General features: G+C 34.6%; 1 protein-coding gene across 1 annotated transcript in view; it reads left to right on the top strand.

Moving 5' to 3' along the window:
• Nucleotides 1–21,664, top strand: part of LOC128014861 (serine/arginine repetitive matrix protein 3-like) — a 62,976-nt gene that overhangs the window by 30,116 nt on the left and 11,196 nt on the right. Inside the window, exons 3-10 of the mRNA XM_052598547.1 lie at nucleotides 6,757–6,858; nucleotides 10,116–10,244; nucleotides 10,680–10,757; nucleotides 11,058–11,126; nucleotides 12,860–12,895; nucleotides 13,213–13,263; nucleotides 14,059–14,166; nucleotides 15,385–15,565. Coding sequence (XP_052454507.1) covers nucleotides 6,757–6,858; nucleotides 10,116–10,244; nucleotides 10,680–10,757; nucleotides 11,058–11,126; nucleotides 12,860–12,895; nucleotides 13,213–13,263; nucleotides 14,059–14,166; nucleotides 15,385–15,565 — 754 coding nt within the window. The remainder of the gene's footprint in view (nucleotides 1–6,756; nucleotides 6,859–10,115; nucleotides 10,245–10,679; nucleotides 10,758–11,057; nucleotides 11,127–12,859; nucleotides 12,896–13,212; nucleotides 13,264–14,058; nucleotides 14,167–15,384; nucleotides 15,566–21,664) is intronic.

The raw sequence follows: 21,664 nt of genomic DNA, 5'->3' as shown, positions 1-21,664 counted from the left end.
TACCGTATAATAAATCATATGATAGATCTGCGTGAGGAATATTATTTACTAAAAAAAACTAGCTTTTCATTGTCGCTCTTGAATCTCATGAAGTACTTAACCCTTAACCCTTACCCAACACACACACACACACACACACACACACACACTTTATTACCCGCCCAGCTCATTTTAGCTTGATTAAATAGCCATTGGATGAAGCTCACACAAACATTTATGCATAATACATTATTAATGATTTGCACATGCAATATTAGACTTAATGTTTGCATTTTCCTGCGTCTTTTGTGCTTCATATGACTCGTTGAAAAAAGGTGTGCTGTTATAAGATAAATACACATTTATAAAAAAAAAACTATAAATGCATATTAAAATAATAAATATACATTTTAAAAATATACTAAAACTTAAGTTCATTTTTTAGGTTTTTTTTTTGTTTATTTAGTTATTTTAGTACTTAAAGTTAAACTTAATGAATGAGAAGTGTTACCTTGGGAATTAGCTGAAATAAAATAAATATAAATATGTAATTTTTATTCAAATATAAATATTATATATCAATAAATTTGTTTATTTTAGGTTTCAGTTACAGTTTATGTTGATTACCCTAGGCTTAACAAGAACAACAACAACAAAAATTGATGCAACAGTTTGCATTAGTCTTTTTCACTTGTTACAAATTACCTTAAAAAATGGCGTACAAACAATTTCACTTTTAAATTGCTAATAAATTTCTCAATTTATTACAAAGAAAGGCAAATAATTGAATTAAATGTGAAACTTTGAAGTAGAAAGAAGGTGATTACTCAAAATCTTAATTGTTCTAATATCAAAGAAATTTAATTCAATTTATTTTCAAACATACTGTAACAGCATTGAACACTAAATCACTTTACTTAAAAACAAATTACAAATAAATTAACTGTTTAAATCACCCAATATTAATTGGACGTACTGATTATGTAACAGAGTTCATCAAAATAATGTTTTTAACTTGAAAGGTTTAATTTGATCAATATATTTTATATGTAAATGTTTACACCGTAAAAAGTGTTAACATGGAATCATTATCTCAAAGAACTATTTCTGCCTAATTTAACCCATTAAAATCAGCTTTGCAGTTATAAATTAATAGTTGGTTTAGTTATGTTAATATTTTTGACTTTTTGAAAAAAAAAAAGTGCATTTCGATGCTATTATTTTTATTTGTGGTAATACGGTTTGTGGTGATACAGTAGATCCACTCAATTTCTTTTTAGAAATGCATAAATTAAATACACCTGCAAGCGTTTGAGCTTCATGTGTCTTGTTGAGCAGAGGTGTGCTGTTCTATCACAAGTGACTGGACTCGTGTTTGTGCACCTGTCGGATGATAAAACAAGTGAAAAAATCCAGCTGTAGTCAGTCGTCTGGCATTTTCACCCCAGCAGGAACCAATTAGTGGAGTGTAACTGTTGGAGCGATGCTCTGGTTAATCGCTGCACCGCCACCGGCTACACCAGCGGCCCAACGCCTCCATCTGCCTCCACCTCCGGGATCAGACCTGTCCACGGCCAGAGACACAGAGACGGACAGATGGAGTCGAGGATGAGGCTTCATATATAATTTACACGTCCCCAGGAGAAGCGTGCTGAGACTCAAGTCAATGAATGGACGGACAGAAAGATCCACTCCAGTAAGGAAAGATGCAGTCCGTTGTGTAACTGGATTCCCAAACGAGTCTGAAGCTCATAAATATGCATGAGGATTTATTATCAAACCTTAGCGCTTAACCTTGCTGTAAACCACTAACCAGCTCACGCTGTGTTCAAGAAACACTCATTTAATGTCAAGTCCAACATTCGCTTCTTAGGCAGTCTTGAATTTTGAAGTATTTTTCCATCGAGAGCAAAGGTGTTGTTTCAATAAAAAAAGGCATTTTTATGAGGAATTAATTATGCATTAAATGATTTATGAAATGCTGATGACTTCGTATAAACATAGTATGAAAAGGAAATTTTAAAAGTTTAAGTGTGTTAGTTTAAATAACATGGAAAGACACACTTACAGTAAGTTGTTATTTGTTTCTCACAGCCTTATATTGTGTGTAGTAGTATGAGAAGTAATAAATTCATATTTATGAAGCAAACTTATCATTCACTACATTCCGAAGCATAATATCTGACTTTTTACTATACTTACTTTACTTTACTATACTTGAGGAAAAACATGTTGTTTTTTGATGCATCACATAGTCTTTCTTAATTGTTTTTATGTAACAGTATGAAACACTAACATGGCTTTCCCTTTACTAAAAAAAAAAAAACATAAAATAGCACTTAATTTCAACATTTATTCTCCATATCCAGTCATCTTCTCTGAGACCAGTCCATTGAACAAATCTTTTGAGATGATTGTTTTCAGTGAACTAGTTAACAAATCACATTTAATGATTCATTTGTGAATTTTAGTAGATTAGTAGATTTAGTAGATTCTAAGAATGTTCTCATTAAGTTATGGTTAAGTTATTTTAGTTTTAAAACCTTTTTTTTAATGCAAAGAAACGTTGCATTTAATAATTTTGCAAACATTTCGGAAATGTTACTTTTGGACATTCTGAAAAAAGTAGCAACATTTAAAAAAACGTTTGACCAAAGTGTTTCAGAAATAATAAATCATGTTTTTGTTTAAGGTTTTTCTTTCTTATGTTTTGAGAACATTATTAAAGAACAGATAACAGATAACACACGTTTGTTCATAACTTTGAGAGAACCTTTCAGAACATTCTGGAAACGTTCCTTGTTATTAGAGTAATAATTCAGTGATTCAATAATATGGACATAGCAAAGTCAGGGTAAAAATAAACAGCCAAATTGATCTTATGCACAATAAAATCAGTTTCTTTTGCTGAAATAAAACATGCACGAGTTAACAATTTGTACAGTATGCACTATGCACCATCAGTATTAATGTTATTGACGAACACTCACGGTTTGTCACGCCATCCTCTATAATCTCTCTCTATATGTTCAGCACTGAACCAGCGGCTTCATTAGGTGCACAGGGGAGTATGTGGTTAATCAGTGCTATTGATTCACGGTTAAACAAAACAGACAGAAGGAGCATTAATGTCCTAGGAGACTTTTGCTAATGATGGCGACTTCGCTCTAGTCATTATTATCTAATTGGCCTAAGAAGGCCTTGTCCATTGTGGCCAGGCTGGAGAAGTGTGTGTGTGTGTGTACAGTTGCTCTTTCCAAACATATCTAGAGCCCCCTGCAGGTCATGTTTGGCATATGTTTAACATGAGCACATGCACTGCCTTCCATTTATTTTTATAAACAGAAAGTGAAATAACAAGCAGTGTGAATCCTGAACAGCTGTATGCTAACATTAATTAATTGAGTGGCATCAGTTGTTATCTCAAATAAACTATCATATCAGAAAGGCTTTTTAAAAAGAAATTAATAATTGTATTCAGCAAGGATGCATTGAATTGATCAAAAGTGACGGTAAAGACATTTATGATGTTATAAAAGTTGTATTTCAAATGCATTTCTTTTAAACTTTCTGTTCATCAAGGAACCCTTAGAAATTAAATGCATCACAGTTTGCACAAACATATGAAGCAGCACAACTGTTTGCAACATTGATAAACCTTTGAATGGTAGTGTATAAATGTTTATTTTCTTTCTTATGCCATATTATGGAACATTGGGAAGCTCAATAAAATAATTAGTCACAAAAAAGATATTAAAACCTTAGTTGATTTGGGAGTTCATATCAGTAAGAAAACATAATCTGTATGAATGGTAAATTTGTTCAAATTATTGTAATATTATTTGTAAAATTGCAATAAAACTTAACTGTGTGGACAGAATACCATATTACTATGAAAAATGTATAAGTTTGACCCATACAATTGTAAGGTCCAGGCACTCGGCCCAAGGAAGGTATCCGGTGCTGGATGAAGGCTTCCTGCGTGTTCTGTCTTTCAGCGCGTAAAGTTATTCAGTTTAGGTTAAGCTCAAATCTGACTCCATTTTATTATTTAATCTGACTCCATTTTCTTATCTAATCTGACTCCATTTTAGTATGACCTCGAATTTAGGTTGAAAGGCAAATTGGTTGTTTGTTGGTCTCTAATTATTATTGTTATTCTTCTGAGATTTGATTATTCTAATTTAACTCTTTACTTTATTTTACTCGTTCATTAGGAATCTATGTTGCTCAGGGTGCCCCACGACGGCCGTTCTTCTACGTGTGCCCCACGATCACAAACTCGCCAGTCTCAACAGTAGTCAGAGGTTTATGTCTAATCCATTTAGTCCCCCTCAGCTACCCATGTACAACTTAGTTAAAGCTCAAAACAATAATCAGCGGTTCTGCTAGCACTATCTGTCTAGCCCCCCCGACAGTCATATAACTTCGTACAACTTAATTAAAGCTGAGACAATAACCAGCGGTTATGACCAGTACTGTTACTAGCCCCCCATAGTTAATGCAACTGAGTACAACTTAACTAAAGTCAAGCGGTTTAGCCAGAAATCTAAAACCTCACCTGATGCGCCCCATGCTCCATCTAGTCTGAGTTTTAGTATGCACTTAACCCTGGACGCAGATTTGCGGAAACATAGCCTTCACTTAATCTCCTTGAGAAAATAGTTTCAGAGTCAGTCAGAGTAAATCAAATGTAACAATTTATTATCAGTCAGGTAAGGATTATGCCAATTACATAGCCAATTCATAGATATCAAATCAATACTAGACACCAAATTCTCAAAGATGAATCTAATAGTAAAAGATGCATACCTGACTCTTAGAAAAATACATAGTATGAAGTGTGTGGACACACTTCATGCTATGGGCTCATTCCAGCTACAGAAGGCCCTGATCCTTTTGCTGCAATCGTTTAAATACCTCACACAAACATCCCCCGAGATGAAGACAGAAACTAACAATTGGAATTTGCATTAGGTCAGGTCCCAGACCAGGGTAGTTTACACCTCAATGGGAACAGAAGGTAATTTACATGGAGGACCCTAGGAAGGGGCACTCCCTCCCATTACAGATATACAGAATATCTCTTAATTCTTAGGAAATGAATTATCTTTTAATCTACTTTTGTAAGACAGACACCATTGTACCAGTTGCACTGAGACAATTCAAATGACACCAAACATGACTGTAAATATCACTTGCATTAATATATACCATTATATTCTACTATTGACCATTCTGAGTGAGCTATGTGAAGGGAAGGAATGGAATGAGTAGGAACTGTTGCATATGTGAAAGAGGCGTTTCCTGCATTTTCTCTCAGTGAGATGTGAGAACAGATGTCTGTATGTTAATGCACTGTGTGTCCTTAGTATATCTCAGAAGATCAAAGTGTCTGAAGTTTCTGTAATTCTTACACAATGTTTTCTCGGCTATTGCTACAATATACTCATTCAACTTGTGACTGGTTTTGTGGTCCAGGGTTTCATATATGTGATGATTCAATAAACAGCACCTTCACACGTTGAATAGAAACATAAAAATGCAAAAACACAGCAGATTACATTCATTATCCATCACTTTGTGAACAGAACCCTAATTTTAAATCTTACTCCAACCAAACTGATTTTTATGCATCTGACGTCATATTCCACAAAAAAAACAAACATAGAAATTAATTTATATCGTGTGTGTGTGTGTGTGTGTGTGTGTGTGCATATATCGGAATAGCTTTGAAAAAGCAGCATTATCTCCAGCATAAGCTTTTATAGCAGGAAAGTTTGGCTTCTTCACAAACACGCACATCATCTTCCTCACGCACCGCTGTGTGCAGCTGCTCTGGACAGAGGCTGATAAACCTGCTATTGTGATGCCATACATTACCAGCTGAACTGAATGCACAATGGTTGCCCACCAATCTACTTTAACCAGACAGCAGGTGCAGGTTTAATTAGCTGCTGTGTTAAGTGTCATGTGCTGCTTTGACCTCTGTGTGAAAACCTGCTCAGTTCCAAAATCTAGTGAGCTTGCCTGCTGTCAGCTGCCTACATAGTGAGCATCCTGACTTAAAAATTGAGCTGTGTCATTGTGATATGCACAAGATTTGATTCGCAGTTGCATTTATTGGTAGCATGATGGTAAGCTGCGCTAATGCATAAAGATGCACAGCGCACACAAATATTAAACTACATCTACACTAGGAATATTTCTTTATGCTTTTGAATAAAGTCGCTTCTGTTCATTCTGAATTGTGAAATATTATTAGAATTTAAATTTTGGAATGATTTCTGAAGGATCATGTGACTCTGAAGGCTGGCGTAATGATGCTGAAAATTCAGCTTTGATCACAGGAATTAAGAAAAAAACAATTCAAATAAAAAGTAATTAAAATGCATGTTTTATCAAATTAATGCACTGAGCAAAAGAGATGTATTTATTCAAAACTTTTGACTGGTAGTGTAGCTATTTCAGTGCTTTCGTGTATTTATAGAATGCTTTATACTAATAAGTGAAAATTTCCTCAAGCAATACTTAGCTTACTTACTTACTAAGCACGTCTGTGATGCCTTAAAATGTTTCCTACATAGGCAACTCATGACTTTCAATTCACCTTTGCCAATTATAATGGATTGGCTCCTTCCTTCATTTCTCTGCTGGGATTTTTTCCACCTGTTTTGTTGTCCAGTGGGTGAAAATCACTCCTGACCTGAATGATTTTTTAAATCATGTTTTACTGAGGAGATTGTTGTCATTTTACACATTTATTTTTATTTGTAGGTATTCCGAAGAAGAAATCCGGCAGAAGGTTGGAACGTTTCGGCAGATGCTGATGGAGAAGGAGGGTGTGATAACTCGAGAAGGCTTGCACCCACGTCCACCGTGAGTCAATCACACATGATGTGTGTCAGACAGTACATGAGCAAACGATTGAAATGCTCTGATCTTATCTTCCAAAAGTAATTGAAAATAGTGTGTGTTTCCTGTAGAGACAGGATCAGATAGCAGTTGTGTGCGTCATTGAATTACTGTGATTACTGATACCGCTGACCAGCACTGAAAGAAACCATCCATAATACAAATCTCTGTCCCAGTGAATAGATACTGAATGTTAAATAGATAAATGTACTTTAAATGCATTCACTAGACTAGAAACATTCTAATTTATGAAAATCATTTAGCTAAATAATAAAATGCCAAAATGCATCACAGGGAATGAAATTAATTATTTTTCTTTCAGTTTTTATTTTTTCATGTACTGTCTGAACAAACTGATTCACTTAAACGAATCTTTAGGAAATACCTACTCTGTATTTTATCTACCAGTGGACACAGAAACCTTTTAGCTCTAGTGCATCAAAATAAAGAGCCAGTGAAGTAAACAAACAGTGCAGATTAAATATTTGTAGTGCAAAAGAGCTTACTCAGCCTGATTAAAGTGACAAAAAGCTCAGAGAGCAGTTGATGAAGGTTAGAGGCTTTAGCTATTTTGTCATAGAGGCTAATGGGAAATGTAGCTTAGTTGCCTAGCATAAAGACAAGTCATAATGTTGGCTTGCATGAAGTCATGTTGAAATAGGTTCAAAAATAAAATCTTGTGTTCTGCCACATATAGGCCTGATGTGTTTTTTTTCAGCCGTACAAATACAAACTGTCTTAACTTGTGGGTGCAGGTCTTTTATTAGAAGCAGAAGGAGATGAATATGATTTAATACTCTCTACAGATCACAAATGACCCTGCATTAATGTCGTGCCGTGCCGTACCTTCTTCACCTGGAGACCAATCTAATAAAAAAGCCTTTTCATCTTAAATCTCACCTCCTGAGTCTGAGCCATTGTAGCTCTAACAATAAAACATGTCTGCATTATCTTAAAAAAACATTCTGTTCTTCCAGAGGACCCTTATTTTGCCATTTAACCCTTTTGTTCCATCATAGGACCCTTCCAGTATATTGTCATTTAACCCTTCATTTTCTGTCACACAACTCTTATTTTGTAATTTAACCATTTTGTTTAATCACAGGAATCTTATGTTTTGATTTAACCCTTCTGTTCCTTCATAGGACCCTTTTAGTATATTTTCATTTAACCCTTCTGTTCTGTCACAGAACCCTAATTTTGTCATTTAATTCTTCTGTTTAATCGCAGGATCCTTATGTTTTGATTTAACCCTTCTTCTCCTTCAGATGACCCTTTCGGTATATTGTCATTTAAGCTTTCTGTACTGTCACAAAAACCTAATTTTGTAATTTAACCCTTCTGTTTAAACATAATGGCCCTTATATTGTCATTTAACCCTTTTTTGTCACAGAACCCTTATATTATCATTTAACTCTTCTGTTTTATCACAGGGCCATTATGTTCTCATTTAACCATTCTTTTCTGACACAGAACCCTAATTTTGTAAATTAACCTTTCGGTTTAATCAGACAAATCTTATGTTTTATTTAATCCTTGTGTTCCATCATAGGACCCTTTCAGTATGTTGTCATTTAACCCTTCTTTTCTGTCACAGAAGCATCATTTTGTCATTTAACCCTTCTGTTTAAAAAGAGGATCCTGATATTTTGATTTAACCCTTCTGTTCCATCATAGGACCCTTTCAGTATTTTGTCATTTAACCCTTCGTTTCTGTCACAGAACCATCATTTTGTCATTTAACCCATCTGTTTAAAAAGAGGATCCTTATATTTCGATTTAACCCTTCTGTTTCATCATAGTACCCGTCCAGTATATTGTCATTTAACCCTTCGTTTCTGTCACAGAACCATCATTTTGTCATTTAACCCGTCTGTTTAAAAAGAGGATCCTTATATGTTGATTTAACCCTTCTGTTTCATCATAGGACCCTTCCAGTATGTTGTCATTTAGCCCTTCTGTTCTGTCACAGAACCCTTATATTATCATTTGACCCTTCTGTTTCATCACAGGGCTATTATGTTATCATTTAACCCTTTTTTTGTGTCACAGAACCCTAATTTTATTTAACCCTTCTGTTTCATCACAGTTCCGTTGTGTTGTCTTTTAACCCTTCTGTTCCATCATAGGACCTTTCAAGCATGTTGTCATTGAACCCTTATGTTGTATTTTAACCCTTCTCTTTTCATTTTTATTCAACCTTTATTTAACCAGAAAATAAAAACTCTTAAGATTTAACATTGATTTTACAAGAGGGTCCTGCACAAACAGTTAGCACAAACAGTTAAACATAAAAACGTTGAAAAAAATAAAAATGCATTAATTCACATACACAAAAATATGCATTAATCAAAGTAGAAGTACAATTGGGTAAATCCAAGATGAAATCATTTAAAATGCACTTACATTCACTGAAAAAGACAAACTCTTTGAGGCAAAATTGAGCTGTTTTAAGATGGTGCAGGATAACTAAACACCATTTTACTCAGATTTGTACACATTTTCTTTTATATCACAGGATGATTATCAGGCTGTTTATAAAAGCTCTTTTGCTGAAGCAGGATAGGTTAATTTACCACTGTGATGAAGAAACTGATCATTACAGCTTTAGATAAGATCGCCTGTAGTAGTGAAATGCTAATTTTAGGAAGGATAATGAGGATAAGTTAAGGCTTTATAATGAGGAAGATAAAAAGTGAGTGTGACAGAAAAACCGGTAGTGTATGTTGGTACCTCACCTGGAATTCGTGTAAAAGCTGGCACCTTCATTATCACATATTATAATCACCTTTATTCACTTTCTAAGAAATATTTGTTCCTTGTTCATTTAAGAAATTATTGGTAGGGTAAATAAATAGATGTTGACTTAACTCAGAGAAAAATGTGACCCTGGAGCACAAAAGCAGTCATAAGTTGCAATAGCCAAAAATACATTGTATCGGTAAGAATTATTCATTTTTCTTTTATGCCAAAAATCATTAGAAAATTAAGTAAAGATCATGTTCCAAGAAGATGTTCTGTAAATTTCCGACCATAAATATATCAAAGCTTAATTTTTGATTAGTAATATGCATTGCTAAGGACATCATTTGGACAACTTTAAATTAGTTGTTTTCAAGATTGCAGTTTGAGACATTGCAAGAATGAGCCATAATAGCTCATTACTGTATTCTAGACAAGCGCAGGTCATGACCTTTGACCTTTATCCCCGGCATGCACAGGGTCAGGCTGCTTCCTCACGGGGATGAAGATCATGTGGAAAACGCTGCATACATTGACGGCTATGAGGAAGACTATGATTGGGATGGAGAATATTACAAGCAAGATTCAGCTGCCTATGACGAGTGCAGGTAAAACGCTGAAAAAGGAAGAACACACATCATCTCATCTAAACTCGACACTTACAAACACCCTGAGAGAAATGCTAGAGGAAATTATTGTTATATTAAGCATAATTGATCCTTTAATAAGCTCAATCTTTCGTGGTTACAGTTCTAGCTTTCTACAGAATGTCCCCAGATTTGTGAAAAAGATGTTAAAGTGGTAAAAATGGATGAACTATTATTATTGTTGTTATTTTTTATAAAAAAATAATATCAAATATTATTGTTAAATATTAAATATAGAGCAATCATGGCTAATTTTACATGTTTAATTTGCAAACAGAGAAACATATGACTATCAAGATTTATTTAAAAAGATTATAACCACTGAATAATTTTCCTCAACACTATATATATCCAACATTGCATATGTTTTACTCCATTTCTTATCCTCTACTCTAGATCCAAGAGGATATCCAGCAGTTCACCTTCCCCTCGGCCAAAGAAGAGGAAAAAGAAGAAGGCAAGAAGACACAGTCGGTCAGTTTGCTTTATGTGATTTAATGCAGTACAACACTGACCAGACGAGCAATATACTGTACAACAAAAACACTGTATCTAGCAATGCAGTGTGCTCAAATGAACCTTTAATTGCCAGAGTGAGAGAGTTTTTGAGCCAAACATTGAAATGTAATATTTAGAGGTTTGTTCAGATTACACAAATTCTGTGTAAGCAGTAGTACTTTATCAAGAAACAAAAATGTGAGAATGAAAAAGGTCATGAAGAACATTATGTGTTTGTATAATATTTGATTATTGTTGTGTTCGTGTGACCCTCAGAGCTGACAACCCATCTCCAACCCGAAGAGACAAGAGGAAGAAAAGTGGAAAGAAACACAAGAGAGACAGGTGTGTGTGTGTGTGTGTGTGTGTGTGTATTCAATCACACAGGTCTACATCATTCGCCGATCAATTAACACTGATTTCCTAGCCAGCATTTAATAGAGTATGCACATTTTCAGTATTCATGCATGCCACACAAATATCATCATAACCTGCATCATTAACCAAAATCTGCGTTATGCACAGAGCACATTGCATGAGATACTGTATCCCATGATGCAATGCACTAAATCTAGACTTCCATTTCTAATGAGTCCAACTGAGCATGATTTTAACCTCTAATTTAAATATCTATTTTTATATCCTTATTTTATTATATTGACCCGCTATTTGCTTAGATTTCAAATGTTTTACACTCAGAACTGGATTAAAAATCAAAATAAAATTTATGTTTCTGTGATGATGACTGCCTGGAAACTCTCCGAAATAAACCTGTAGCATACGATCTAAAAAATGATTCAGTGGCTATATGTAATGTAAATATCATAATAATAAATGACTTTACTATCTTAATAAAATCTCTGAATATCACTTGAGTGAAGTTTAGACGCACAGTAACAAAATAAATGCCTAAAAACCAACAGGTGATATTCGTAATTTGTATTTGAGTAACAAATTATATTTTTAAGATATTCTTAGAATTTTAATGGTTAATATGTTATGCATTAACACCCGTGATGCAGATACATGCTTTATATTCCTCCAATTCAATGCAGTTTTCTCTCTACAGGACAGATCATTTTTATTCATCTCACGTTACTCTCACTGCTTTATAACAGCTTTCTTCTCTCCTGCTTTTGTTCCTATATCAAGAAAGCATGACAGGACTGACGGATGCTTGGATGCATGTGTATTTATTGATGTCAGATGTGTATAATAGTGAACAGACTACAGAAACATGCTGGATCCTTGTGTCAATGTCTTAATACAGTAGCTTCAGTAGTGTCAGACTGTGTGTGAGGGGAAAAAGTGTGAAAGAGAGTTAGAAATTGAGTTTCTCCTGACAGTATGGATTGAGTACAGACGTTTAAAGGGTTAAAGTGTGGTATACATGTTCTTGTTCTGTTAAGTCACCTAAAAAAATAGTTGCTAAAACACATGTACATACAGTGAACCTCAAAGAATATGTAGATATTTCAATCACATTTAAAAATTAATGCCTTTGCATTAAGAATATATCATCTTTTCTCTTCACTAATGCCACTTTACTTCATTATTTTTGCTCTTTTAATGCTGATGTTTCTTTAAAGTTCTTCTTGAATTAGTAACATGCCACAACACTATATCAGTTTTATTAATTTCAAACCAAACCAAACTTATGTTTGTCAAATGTTTCGTTTTAAAATCATGAGTATGAATCTTTCTTAGCTCTGTCCACGCCAGAAATTTAATTCTAGCTTCATGCATACTTGCATTTGCATCCGTATGTAATTGCTTGTTTCTGCTTCTTCTTTGCCTGTGTTTGATCCAAAGATTCAGTGCTCTTTCAGAAGATGTTTAATAGTGCCGTATAACACCGCAGAACAGCAAAAACACAGAGAGCCAGGAAATTCCATCAGTGGCGGGTGAAGAGTTAACAATAAATGACTTTTGCTTTTGTATACTGGTATCCAATGCATTAAAGCCTGATTTCAGGTTGAATGTTGAAGCCTAAAACTACAAAATCAACTGACGGAAACAGCAGCAGTTTTCGGGTGGTTCATAATCTAATATCTAACCCAGCATTTCCTCTGTCTCAGGTCCACATCTGGCTCAAGGAGGAAGAGGAGACACAGGTAAACACTGATATAATCCCAGATCTGTTAGGTTTTATGGTCTTGAAACTGTGTTGGATTCATATTAGTTTTGCAGAGCTAACATCCACTTCACAGTTTGTTTAAGAGCCATCCATTGACATTTAATGTAGCCAGCCACAGTTTATTTTGCATGTATGTCTTATTTAGGGGCTGATTAATAAAAAATCAATGATACCTCAGTAGTAGACTGGCCTAGAAAACACTCGTTCAATAGCAGTCTGTCTCTTTGAATAGATGTGCAAAGAAAACAGCACTTTAAGCTTATTTAGTTCGATGTGTTTGTTTTCTCCTTTCAGATCTGGGAGCCCCAAAAACAAACACAAAGACAAGAACAAACAGAAGAAGAGGTGAGGAATCTTCATTCCGCTGTTTGCTTCTCTAAAATGCTCAGTGTTCAAAATCATGCTTTCATGCATCATAATGCCTCGGTGTGACAATAAAAATCCAATGCACTGATTACGGAGTTTAATGATTCAATGATATTAATTTTCGAAGCAATCAGAGTTGAGACATGTTAGGAACCACCTAGCAATGCACTGACAACCACTCAGAACTTTTTAGCAACTGCATAGCATAGCATTGACTCATTGATTACGTAAAACAATATTTCATGCCATTTTCATATAACTTTGTATAGCCTATACATTTATATAAAATAAGAAAAAAAAACATTTATAATGCTTTTGCTGTTATCCAGTAAAAACCCAGGCACACACGTACTTCTACAAGATTTCTTCAGGAAAATATCAGTTGTGTACAAACATCGGATTACAAGGAATTGCACATACATTCTCAATCATAAACATCAAAGACCTCTTCTAAATGTATATGCAACATCTGATATAAGATGTTTAACAGCTGAGAGAACACTATAAAAAATACATCATGCAGGCATCAAATTGATGAGCTATCAGGGATCCATTATTTGTATGCATGTATTTATTTATTTTCTGTTTTGTTATTTTATTTAAAAAAAAAAGAATAAAATAAAAATGCATGTCCATGTAGTCCGTATGCATGGATTGTTTATGAAAGAAACGAATGGGAATGATGAACCGCACTGTGAGGTGTATGATGAAGCAGTGTGGGTGGAGTGTGTGTGTTGTGACGTGTGTGTGTGTGTGTGTGTGTGTGTCCCGCAGGTGTTCAGTGGAGTCTCCCAGCAGGAGTTCTCAGCACAGAGGCAGCTGTTGTAGTTCCCGAAGCGGATCCGTCTCCTCCACCACCAGCGTCTCCAAATCACCCAGCAGGTGCAGCTCTTATCTCCATTACACAGGCACTTCCACAAACCTCCTCTAACAAACATTTACCATGGTGAACATACAGTAGTTTCTGCCAAAATACCATGGTTACTACAACACGACTGTGGTAGTTTGGTGTTAGTCACCACTGTCATCACAGAAAGGGAATGATTCACAATGACAGAAAGACTCGTTTAGAAGGAGATGCTTAGTAATTTATGCTGACTTTACTGCACTAACTATGGCATTTCTTTTTCCGATAACTTGGTTAAATTGTGTAAAGACCTACACTGTGATTTTCAGCATAATTCCTCCAGTCTTCAGTGTCACATGATCTTCAGAAATCATTCTAATATACTGATTTGATGATAAAAAAAAAAAAAAAAAAAGGTTTTCAATATTGAATTCGTTCCATGCAGTTGTGCTGCTTCATTTTTTTTTTGTTGAAACCAGGATACATTACATTTTTTAAAATTAAAATTGTATTATTAAAAATAGATATATTTTGTAACATTATGCCTTCAGTATCACTTTGTGGTGTGCTTGCTGAGTATTCATTTCTAAAATTAGTTTCTAATGTGATTTCCATAATATTTTTTCAGCATTTATTATTATTATTATTATTATTATTATTATTGTTTTTATTAGAGCATCTGCAATATCTATAAATTCAGTTTTAAAAATCTGCACTGGTTCAAATGACAAATTTATCAAATTATTTCAAAATCCCAATTGATCCCATTTCAAATTCCATTATTTCCAAATGTTAAACATTTAAACCAATTGCAGTATGTTAAGCCACAAAACTAAAAATAGCATTTATACGTAGTACACAATGAATACACTGCAAAAAATATTTTCTGACTCTGTATTTTTAACCATCTAAACATTCTTAACATACTTAATTGAGAAGCAAAATTATTTAAGATGTCTACTTTTCTGAGATTATGAAAATTAAGTGAGTTTATACTTAAAACAAGAAAAACATCAGCCAGTGGATTCAGAAAAATTTGAAAGGAAAACAAGTTTTACTTTTCTTATCCCATTTGGCATGAAGCCACTTAATTTGAATAAAGCTCTCAGAAAACTGTATATGTTGTGTCATTTTGTTTCTCAATTAAATGTATGTGTGGATATTTTACTGAAAAATAAGAAAAAAAATACTGAGTAAATGATTTGCAGCAGTGCACTAAACTCAATCCATTTCGATCTGTCCCCTCAAACCAGATCAAATGCAAAGTGCAGGAACGATAGGCACAAACAGGAAGGAAGTCACTCTAGCCACAGCCCACCGCCGTCCCTCAGCGCTGACCAGCCAATCACGTGTCTGAACGGCAACCACAGCGTCCGTGTCCGCAACGGCAAAGATTCGAGAGCCAATCACACGGAGGGGAATAAAGGGAACGATGTATGTAGTCTCCTCTATTTTACTTCCATCTGTTCTCTGCTGTTTACTCTAATAATCCCACAGAAGCACACACACACACACACACAGTGTCCAGCTGATTCAGTCATATCTGTGTGAGCTGACTCTATATATCTCTTTTCCCTCTTTGGCTCCATTCCGTAAGTTTTTCTGTTCTCAAGCCATTTCTGTGTTCGTTTAGACTGGGTTTTGTTTTGTCAAGACATTTTCCTTGAGTAAATAATGTCATGCTTTATTTCACGTACAAGCCATGTTGACTTTTTCAGTTTAAGAAAGAGAATTAATGTAAATGTTGAGGATATGTTAAAAAGTTGTTGTTTTTTTACTATGGAAACTAAAATGCAACCAATTGTTGAATATTTCCAATTCAAAGACACAAACTGGCATCTTACGACATACAGTACTATTATTTTTCATAAAACATCTATTGCCAATAATTCAGCGACTGGTGTTGGATAATGTCCCATGAAGGAAACATTGCCTCAAACTGATTAATTATAGATATTTTGGTAACACTTTTGCTTCATTTGTTCACATAAGTTTGTTACCATGAACTAAAAATGAACAATGTAAATGGGTGCCGTCAGAATTAGAGATTCTCACAAATATGCAGCTTTTGTCTTCTCAAGATGTTAACTGCTGGACTGGAGTGCTGTGGATTATTGTGATGTTTTTATCAGCTGTTTGGACTCTCATTCTGACGGCACCCATTCACTGCAGAGCATCCATTGATGAGACACTGATGCAATGCAACATTTCTCCAAATCTGATGAAGAAACAAACTCATCCTCATCCTCAGATCATCCAAGATTAGGATATTTTCATTCATGTGTGAACTATTCCTTTAAGGCACTGTGAGCTAACATTAACAAAAAAATAAACAAATGTATTTCTATAAACTAACATTAATAAAATATGAAAAAATTTGAATTGTTAGTTCATGGAACGAATGCATTAACTAATGTAAATGAATGAAGCCTTATTGTAAAATGTTACTGCTATTTTTTAAATCAATCTGAGCTTCAGATCATATAAATCATATGAACACTCTTTTTGTTTCATTGGTTTTGCTTATCTTGTACATTTTATTGTATACCACAACATGTCAGAGCAGTATATTAAAAAGACGGTCATCTTTTATATAGTAATAGTGCCACATTAATTGAATTTATGCCAAAAAGAATGACAACATATGACATTTGTGACCCTGGAGCACCAAAGCGGTCTTAAGTCTCTGGGGTATGTTTGTAGCAATAGCCAAAAATACATTGTATGTAGTAATATGCATTGCTAAGAACTCCATTTAAAGATGATTTTCTCAATATTTAGTATTTTTTGCATCCTCAGATTGCAGATTTTCATATAGTTGTATCTCAGCCAAATATTTTCAGATCCTAACAAACCATACATCAATGGAAAGATGATTTATTAAAATGACTTACGACTGGTTCTGTGGTCCAGGGTCACATATTTTGTATGTATTCACACAGTCATAATCACATGATTATTTATCTAATCTTTGACCAGCGTTCGGAGAGACTCTTACTATATCAGGGACGGTTTGCATGCAGTTTTTCAGAAATTCTCATGCTCTCTCTTTCCTTTCATTTGCTCAATTCATCCCTCTGTTTTGTTGATTTCTTGATCTCTATGAATTCACATGATCTCTTCCCACAAATAAATGCCCAAACTTTTCTGTCTTGTTTGTGTAAAAAGCACTCATATGATTTGGAACTGGACCGAGTAGATTAAATGGGTATGTCTACTAGTTTTTCTTGTCAATACAGTTGAAACTCTCATTTTCTGCTCAGTTTTACCGTAGCCATCCTTTTCCAGATGTGTATCAGGTGTTTAAAGAACCGATGATCTGTGACCTGCAATCAGATCGTCCCTTATTATTGAGCATTTCTTTAATGTAAGGTGAAGATTTGTTAATTAAGAGAGGTGTCATCAGACGCTTTTACCCAATCAGCTGTCATTCCTGGATCTGCTGAGAGGATGAATGAGTCTGAATGTTACAATCACAGATAAGAACAATGTGGATGCTGCATTTGGCGGATCAGGACTGCCATCTTGGTAAGGTCAATGGATTGAAATATTATATTGTTCTTTATAAATAGTTATCGTATTCTTCAGTTTATGGAGTGTGTTTCAGATTAGGAATTTTAATTGAATTGATTGTAGTTTTACAAACAATATTTTAGACATGTTTTGTTCTGTTTCATCAAAGAAAATAGTTCCAAAGAAAGATCTGAACAGAAATATTGTGCGTTCTCCGAGCAGCACTCTGCGTTTTTGTTACTTAATGATTCTGCCATCTCTCGAGAGACAAATAAGCAACATGCAGATTTAAAGTATGTAAAAGCTGATTGAAGTATTGATAATATTTTGTTTTCTTTTTAATATTAAACACAATAAATATTACATATGTGACCCTGGAGCATAAAAGGAGTCTTAAGTCTCTGGGGTATATTTGTAGCAACAGCCAAAGAAAAGAAAAAAAAAGTTGGGTCAAAGTTATCAATTTTTCTTTTATGCCAAAAATCATTAGGATATTAGGTAAAGATCATGTTCCTTGAAGATATTTAGTAAATGTTCTATTGTTAATATATCAAAAATACCTTTTTTATTAGTAATATGCATTGCTAAGAACTTCATTTGGACAACTTTAAAGTTCATTTTCTCAGTATTTAAATTTTTGTGCATTTTCATATTCCAGATTTTCAAATAGTTGTATCTCTGCCAAAATTTAAATCCTAACAGTCCATACATTAATGAAAAGCTTTAAGATGCTGTCTAAATATACAAAAAATATACGTAAGATAATGTGTATTTCCATCACACGTTTGGTCTTAAATTTCACATAAGTTGGTATTAAAAAATGTCTTAAAAAGTCTTAAATTTAACTTGCTCTGAAATATGTTTTTAGATATAATATAATGTTTTTCTGTGGCTAGATTTGTTATTATATCCAAAAACATAATATATTTGTTCATTTTATTTATCTATGTAAGTTCAAGCAGTTAGAGCTCAATAACTGTAGCATTTACAAGAGTGTTTTAGCAATAAAAATCTTGGCGATTTTTAAGTTTTTTAGCAATAAAAGTCTTGACGATTTTTAAGTTATTATTTAGATTTTGTGAAAATGTGCACGTTTATTCATATTGACCTTTCCAATATGGTGGAAATGCTGATGTATTGTGGTCATCACAGTGGTCGCTAGTAAGATAATGTTACTAAATACCAATAAGAGCCTAATCCTGCAACATATCCACCAAAAAATCCCAATTTCCAAAAAACGAAAGTGGGCCTGTTAATGCAGCATCTATATCTGTGGTCACAACAGGCGACAGATTCATGAATCCTCTCTTAGGTAACGGCTGACAAATCTCCACTGAGACAAGAGCCGGTTCAGTGCCATTGGTGATTTCAGACGGTCTTCATTTACAATGGTTGCACACTTTCCACTAGCACTTGATATATACATATATATATATATATATAGATAAATATACATTCTTATAGTGTGACTACGTGTTTGTTTCCTTCCTGTCAACATTTGAGTGGTCTAATGTACGTCTAGATGTTTGACAGGGACAAACGGACGCTCTGTAAACATTAGCCGACAGCAAACTACACTAACTAGGGTCATTTAGTAAAGCTGTTACACTAAAAGGGACCCAAGCCATTTGGATTCTCCTCCTAAATGAATGTGGCATCTTTGAAACCTTTGTGAAAGACTTCTGACAACTGCTTAGAGCAGATAACTACTTATAGATTTAGCACCTGTCAAAAACGAGCACTAAATTCTCATTACGCAGACTGATTGATAGCGATACGGTTTAACGAAGATGACTGGGGTCCCTTTGAGATGTTAGTTGACCACCTTCCACCCAACACCCCTCTCTCTTCACCCTTTCATCTGTGCTGTCCGTTGTCCCGACATGCTTTCTCTTTTCCCTTTAAAGCACATTGCGCATGCATGGCCATCGATATTTACGTTCCTTCTAGCAAATTGGATTTGTTGAGGTTTTGTCGCACCCTAACGCTCTTTAACGTGCGATAGTATGTGGCTGCACAAGCGAAAAAGACAGCAATTGATGTAGATTGCTTTGGGAGGTTCTTATTTCTAATTCATTTTGTTTGGGTTCTCTGTCATTTTTCGTTTTGTATGTTTTGTTTTGCTTCGTTTCGTTGGAATTGTCTCCTTTAGTCTGTGGGTCACTTATCTTAGCCTGGATACTAAAAGAATTCATTGTCTTTTTCCCATTTCGCTGCGGAGAATTTCCTTTCTACTTTTTGTTTTTCCCTTTTCTTCCTTTGTTTTGTTGATATTGCACACGTGTCACTGATTGAAGCGGAAGGTAGGTAACGCTCTGCCTACGCACGTGGAGAATGTGACAAGCACCCTAAGCTTGACATCAGTGTCTCTCTCTCTCTTTCTCTTTGTTTATCGGAGGAAAACCAAAGGTTGGCGGGATGTTTTCATTATTTTCCTTTTAGAACTGTTTGCTCTATTTTCATTCTTTTTTGTTTCAGTCTGAAGTCTACCTTTGCTTCCATGCTTCAGTCTTCAGTACACTGCCCTCCCCACAGGTCCATCTCTTGTCTGCGTTTCATTTTATTTTTCTGGTATAAAGCATTTCCTGTCTGTGCTGCATTCCTTTTGTCTTTGGTGAAATGGTACATGTCATATAATTTGGTCACTTTCCTTCCTTTTTATTTTTGGTATACTCAAGGGCTTTTTCTGACGTATCTGGGGTTTATTAATGTTTTATTTATTTAATGTTATTAGCTGTTTTTTGCTTGTTTCTTTAAGTTAAATATTTGAGGTCGATCAGAAATCCTTGCCTTCCAATGGTAATAAAAAGAAACGGATGAATAGTTAAGCACATTGACATTGCTCTGTATAATATTTTAGCCTTAATCTTCAGTTCTGCGGCTAAAGATGATTGGTTTCAAGTTTTAATTTATTTATAAAGCACATATAAAATCATCTTGTTTGACCAAAGTGCTATACAGAGTTCTGATGGTTCATTACCCAAATAATAAAATAAATAAAAAATCTAAGCAAAGTCTTTTTTAAAAACCAATTTAAAGTTTTGTGGTTTTCATATTATGTGAGTTGATCCATACACTGAAATCAATTTGGTGTAGAAACAATTTACTCTCGGATATTGCTAGTAAATATATAGGTAACATATTAGACGTTAGATCATATTACACCCCAAAATCAAAAAGAAAAACAAATGAACAAATATAGAGTTTTTGCTCATTTTATATTACGTCCATCTATCCATTCATCCCTCCATTTTCCACCATGTTTCCAGGACTGGGTAGCAGTGGCTAGGAGTGATGCCTAGTTCACACTACAGGAACTAAACCCCAATTTGTAAGTTAACAAGTCGGGCTGTTATCGGGAGAAAATCAGCAGGCAATCAGCGCTCAGCAACCTTTATATGTGAAGTTCTCAACACTGCATCAAAGAGCCTCGGCCGATGTAGTCATGTAGTGTGCTGACGCTTTGAGTCATGGAGTGTGAACTAGACTTTAGGACACCCAAACGTCCTTTTCCCTGGCCACTTCCTCCAGCTCATCCTGGGGTATCCTAAGGTGTTCTCTAGGAGATGCCTGAGCTATATCAACTGGCTCCTATCGCGGAAGAGCAGTGGTCCAAGCCCAGACCCCCTCAGGAGAAAACTCATTCAGCCAATAGCACTCTTTATAGGTACTCTGGAATAGGCTGTGTGGTTCCTCTATAATTGGAACACGCCCTCTGCTCCCCTTTCAAAAAAACAATGGGAACCTCCACACCTGTCTGCCAATCACCAGAAAATAATTATGCATATATAATATATTATACATTATTATTTATCTATCCATTTTGCATTAACGTAAAGGAGGTTTGAGCTACAGCTTACTTATTTTCTTATTTAAAAAGTATTATGCAAAACAGTATTTTTGTTTTTGAACTAAAAAAAAAAAGTTGGCATAAAATGCACTTATATTCTCAAAAAAAAAAAAAAAAAAGTATTGTCCAAAAAAAAAAAAAAAAAAACAGCCCTCATTGACTTTATGCCA

This window comes from Carassius gibelio, chromosome A5, assembly GCF_023724105.1.
Source record: "Carassius gibelio isolate Cgi1373 ecotype wild population from Czech Republic chromosome A5, carGib1.2-hapl.c, whole genome shotgun sequence".
Classification (NCBI taxonomy): Eukaryota; Metazoa; Chordata; class Actinopteri; order Cypriniformes; family Cyprinidae; genus Carassius; species Carassius gibelio.
The sequence above is the reverse complement of the archived record's forward strand: the minus strand, read 5'-3'. Positions and strand labels throughout refer to the sequence as shown.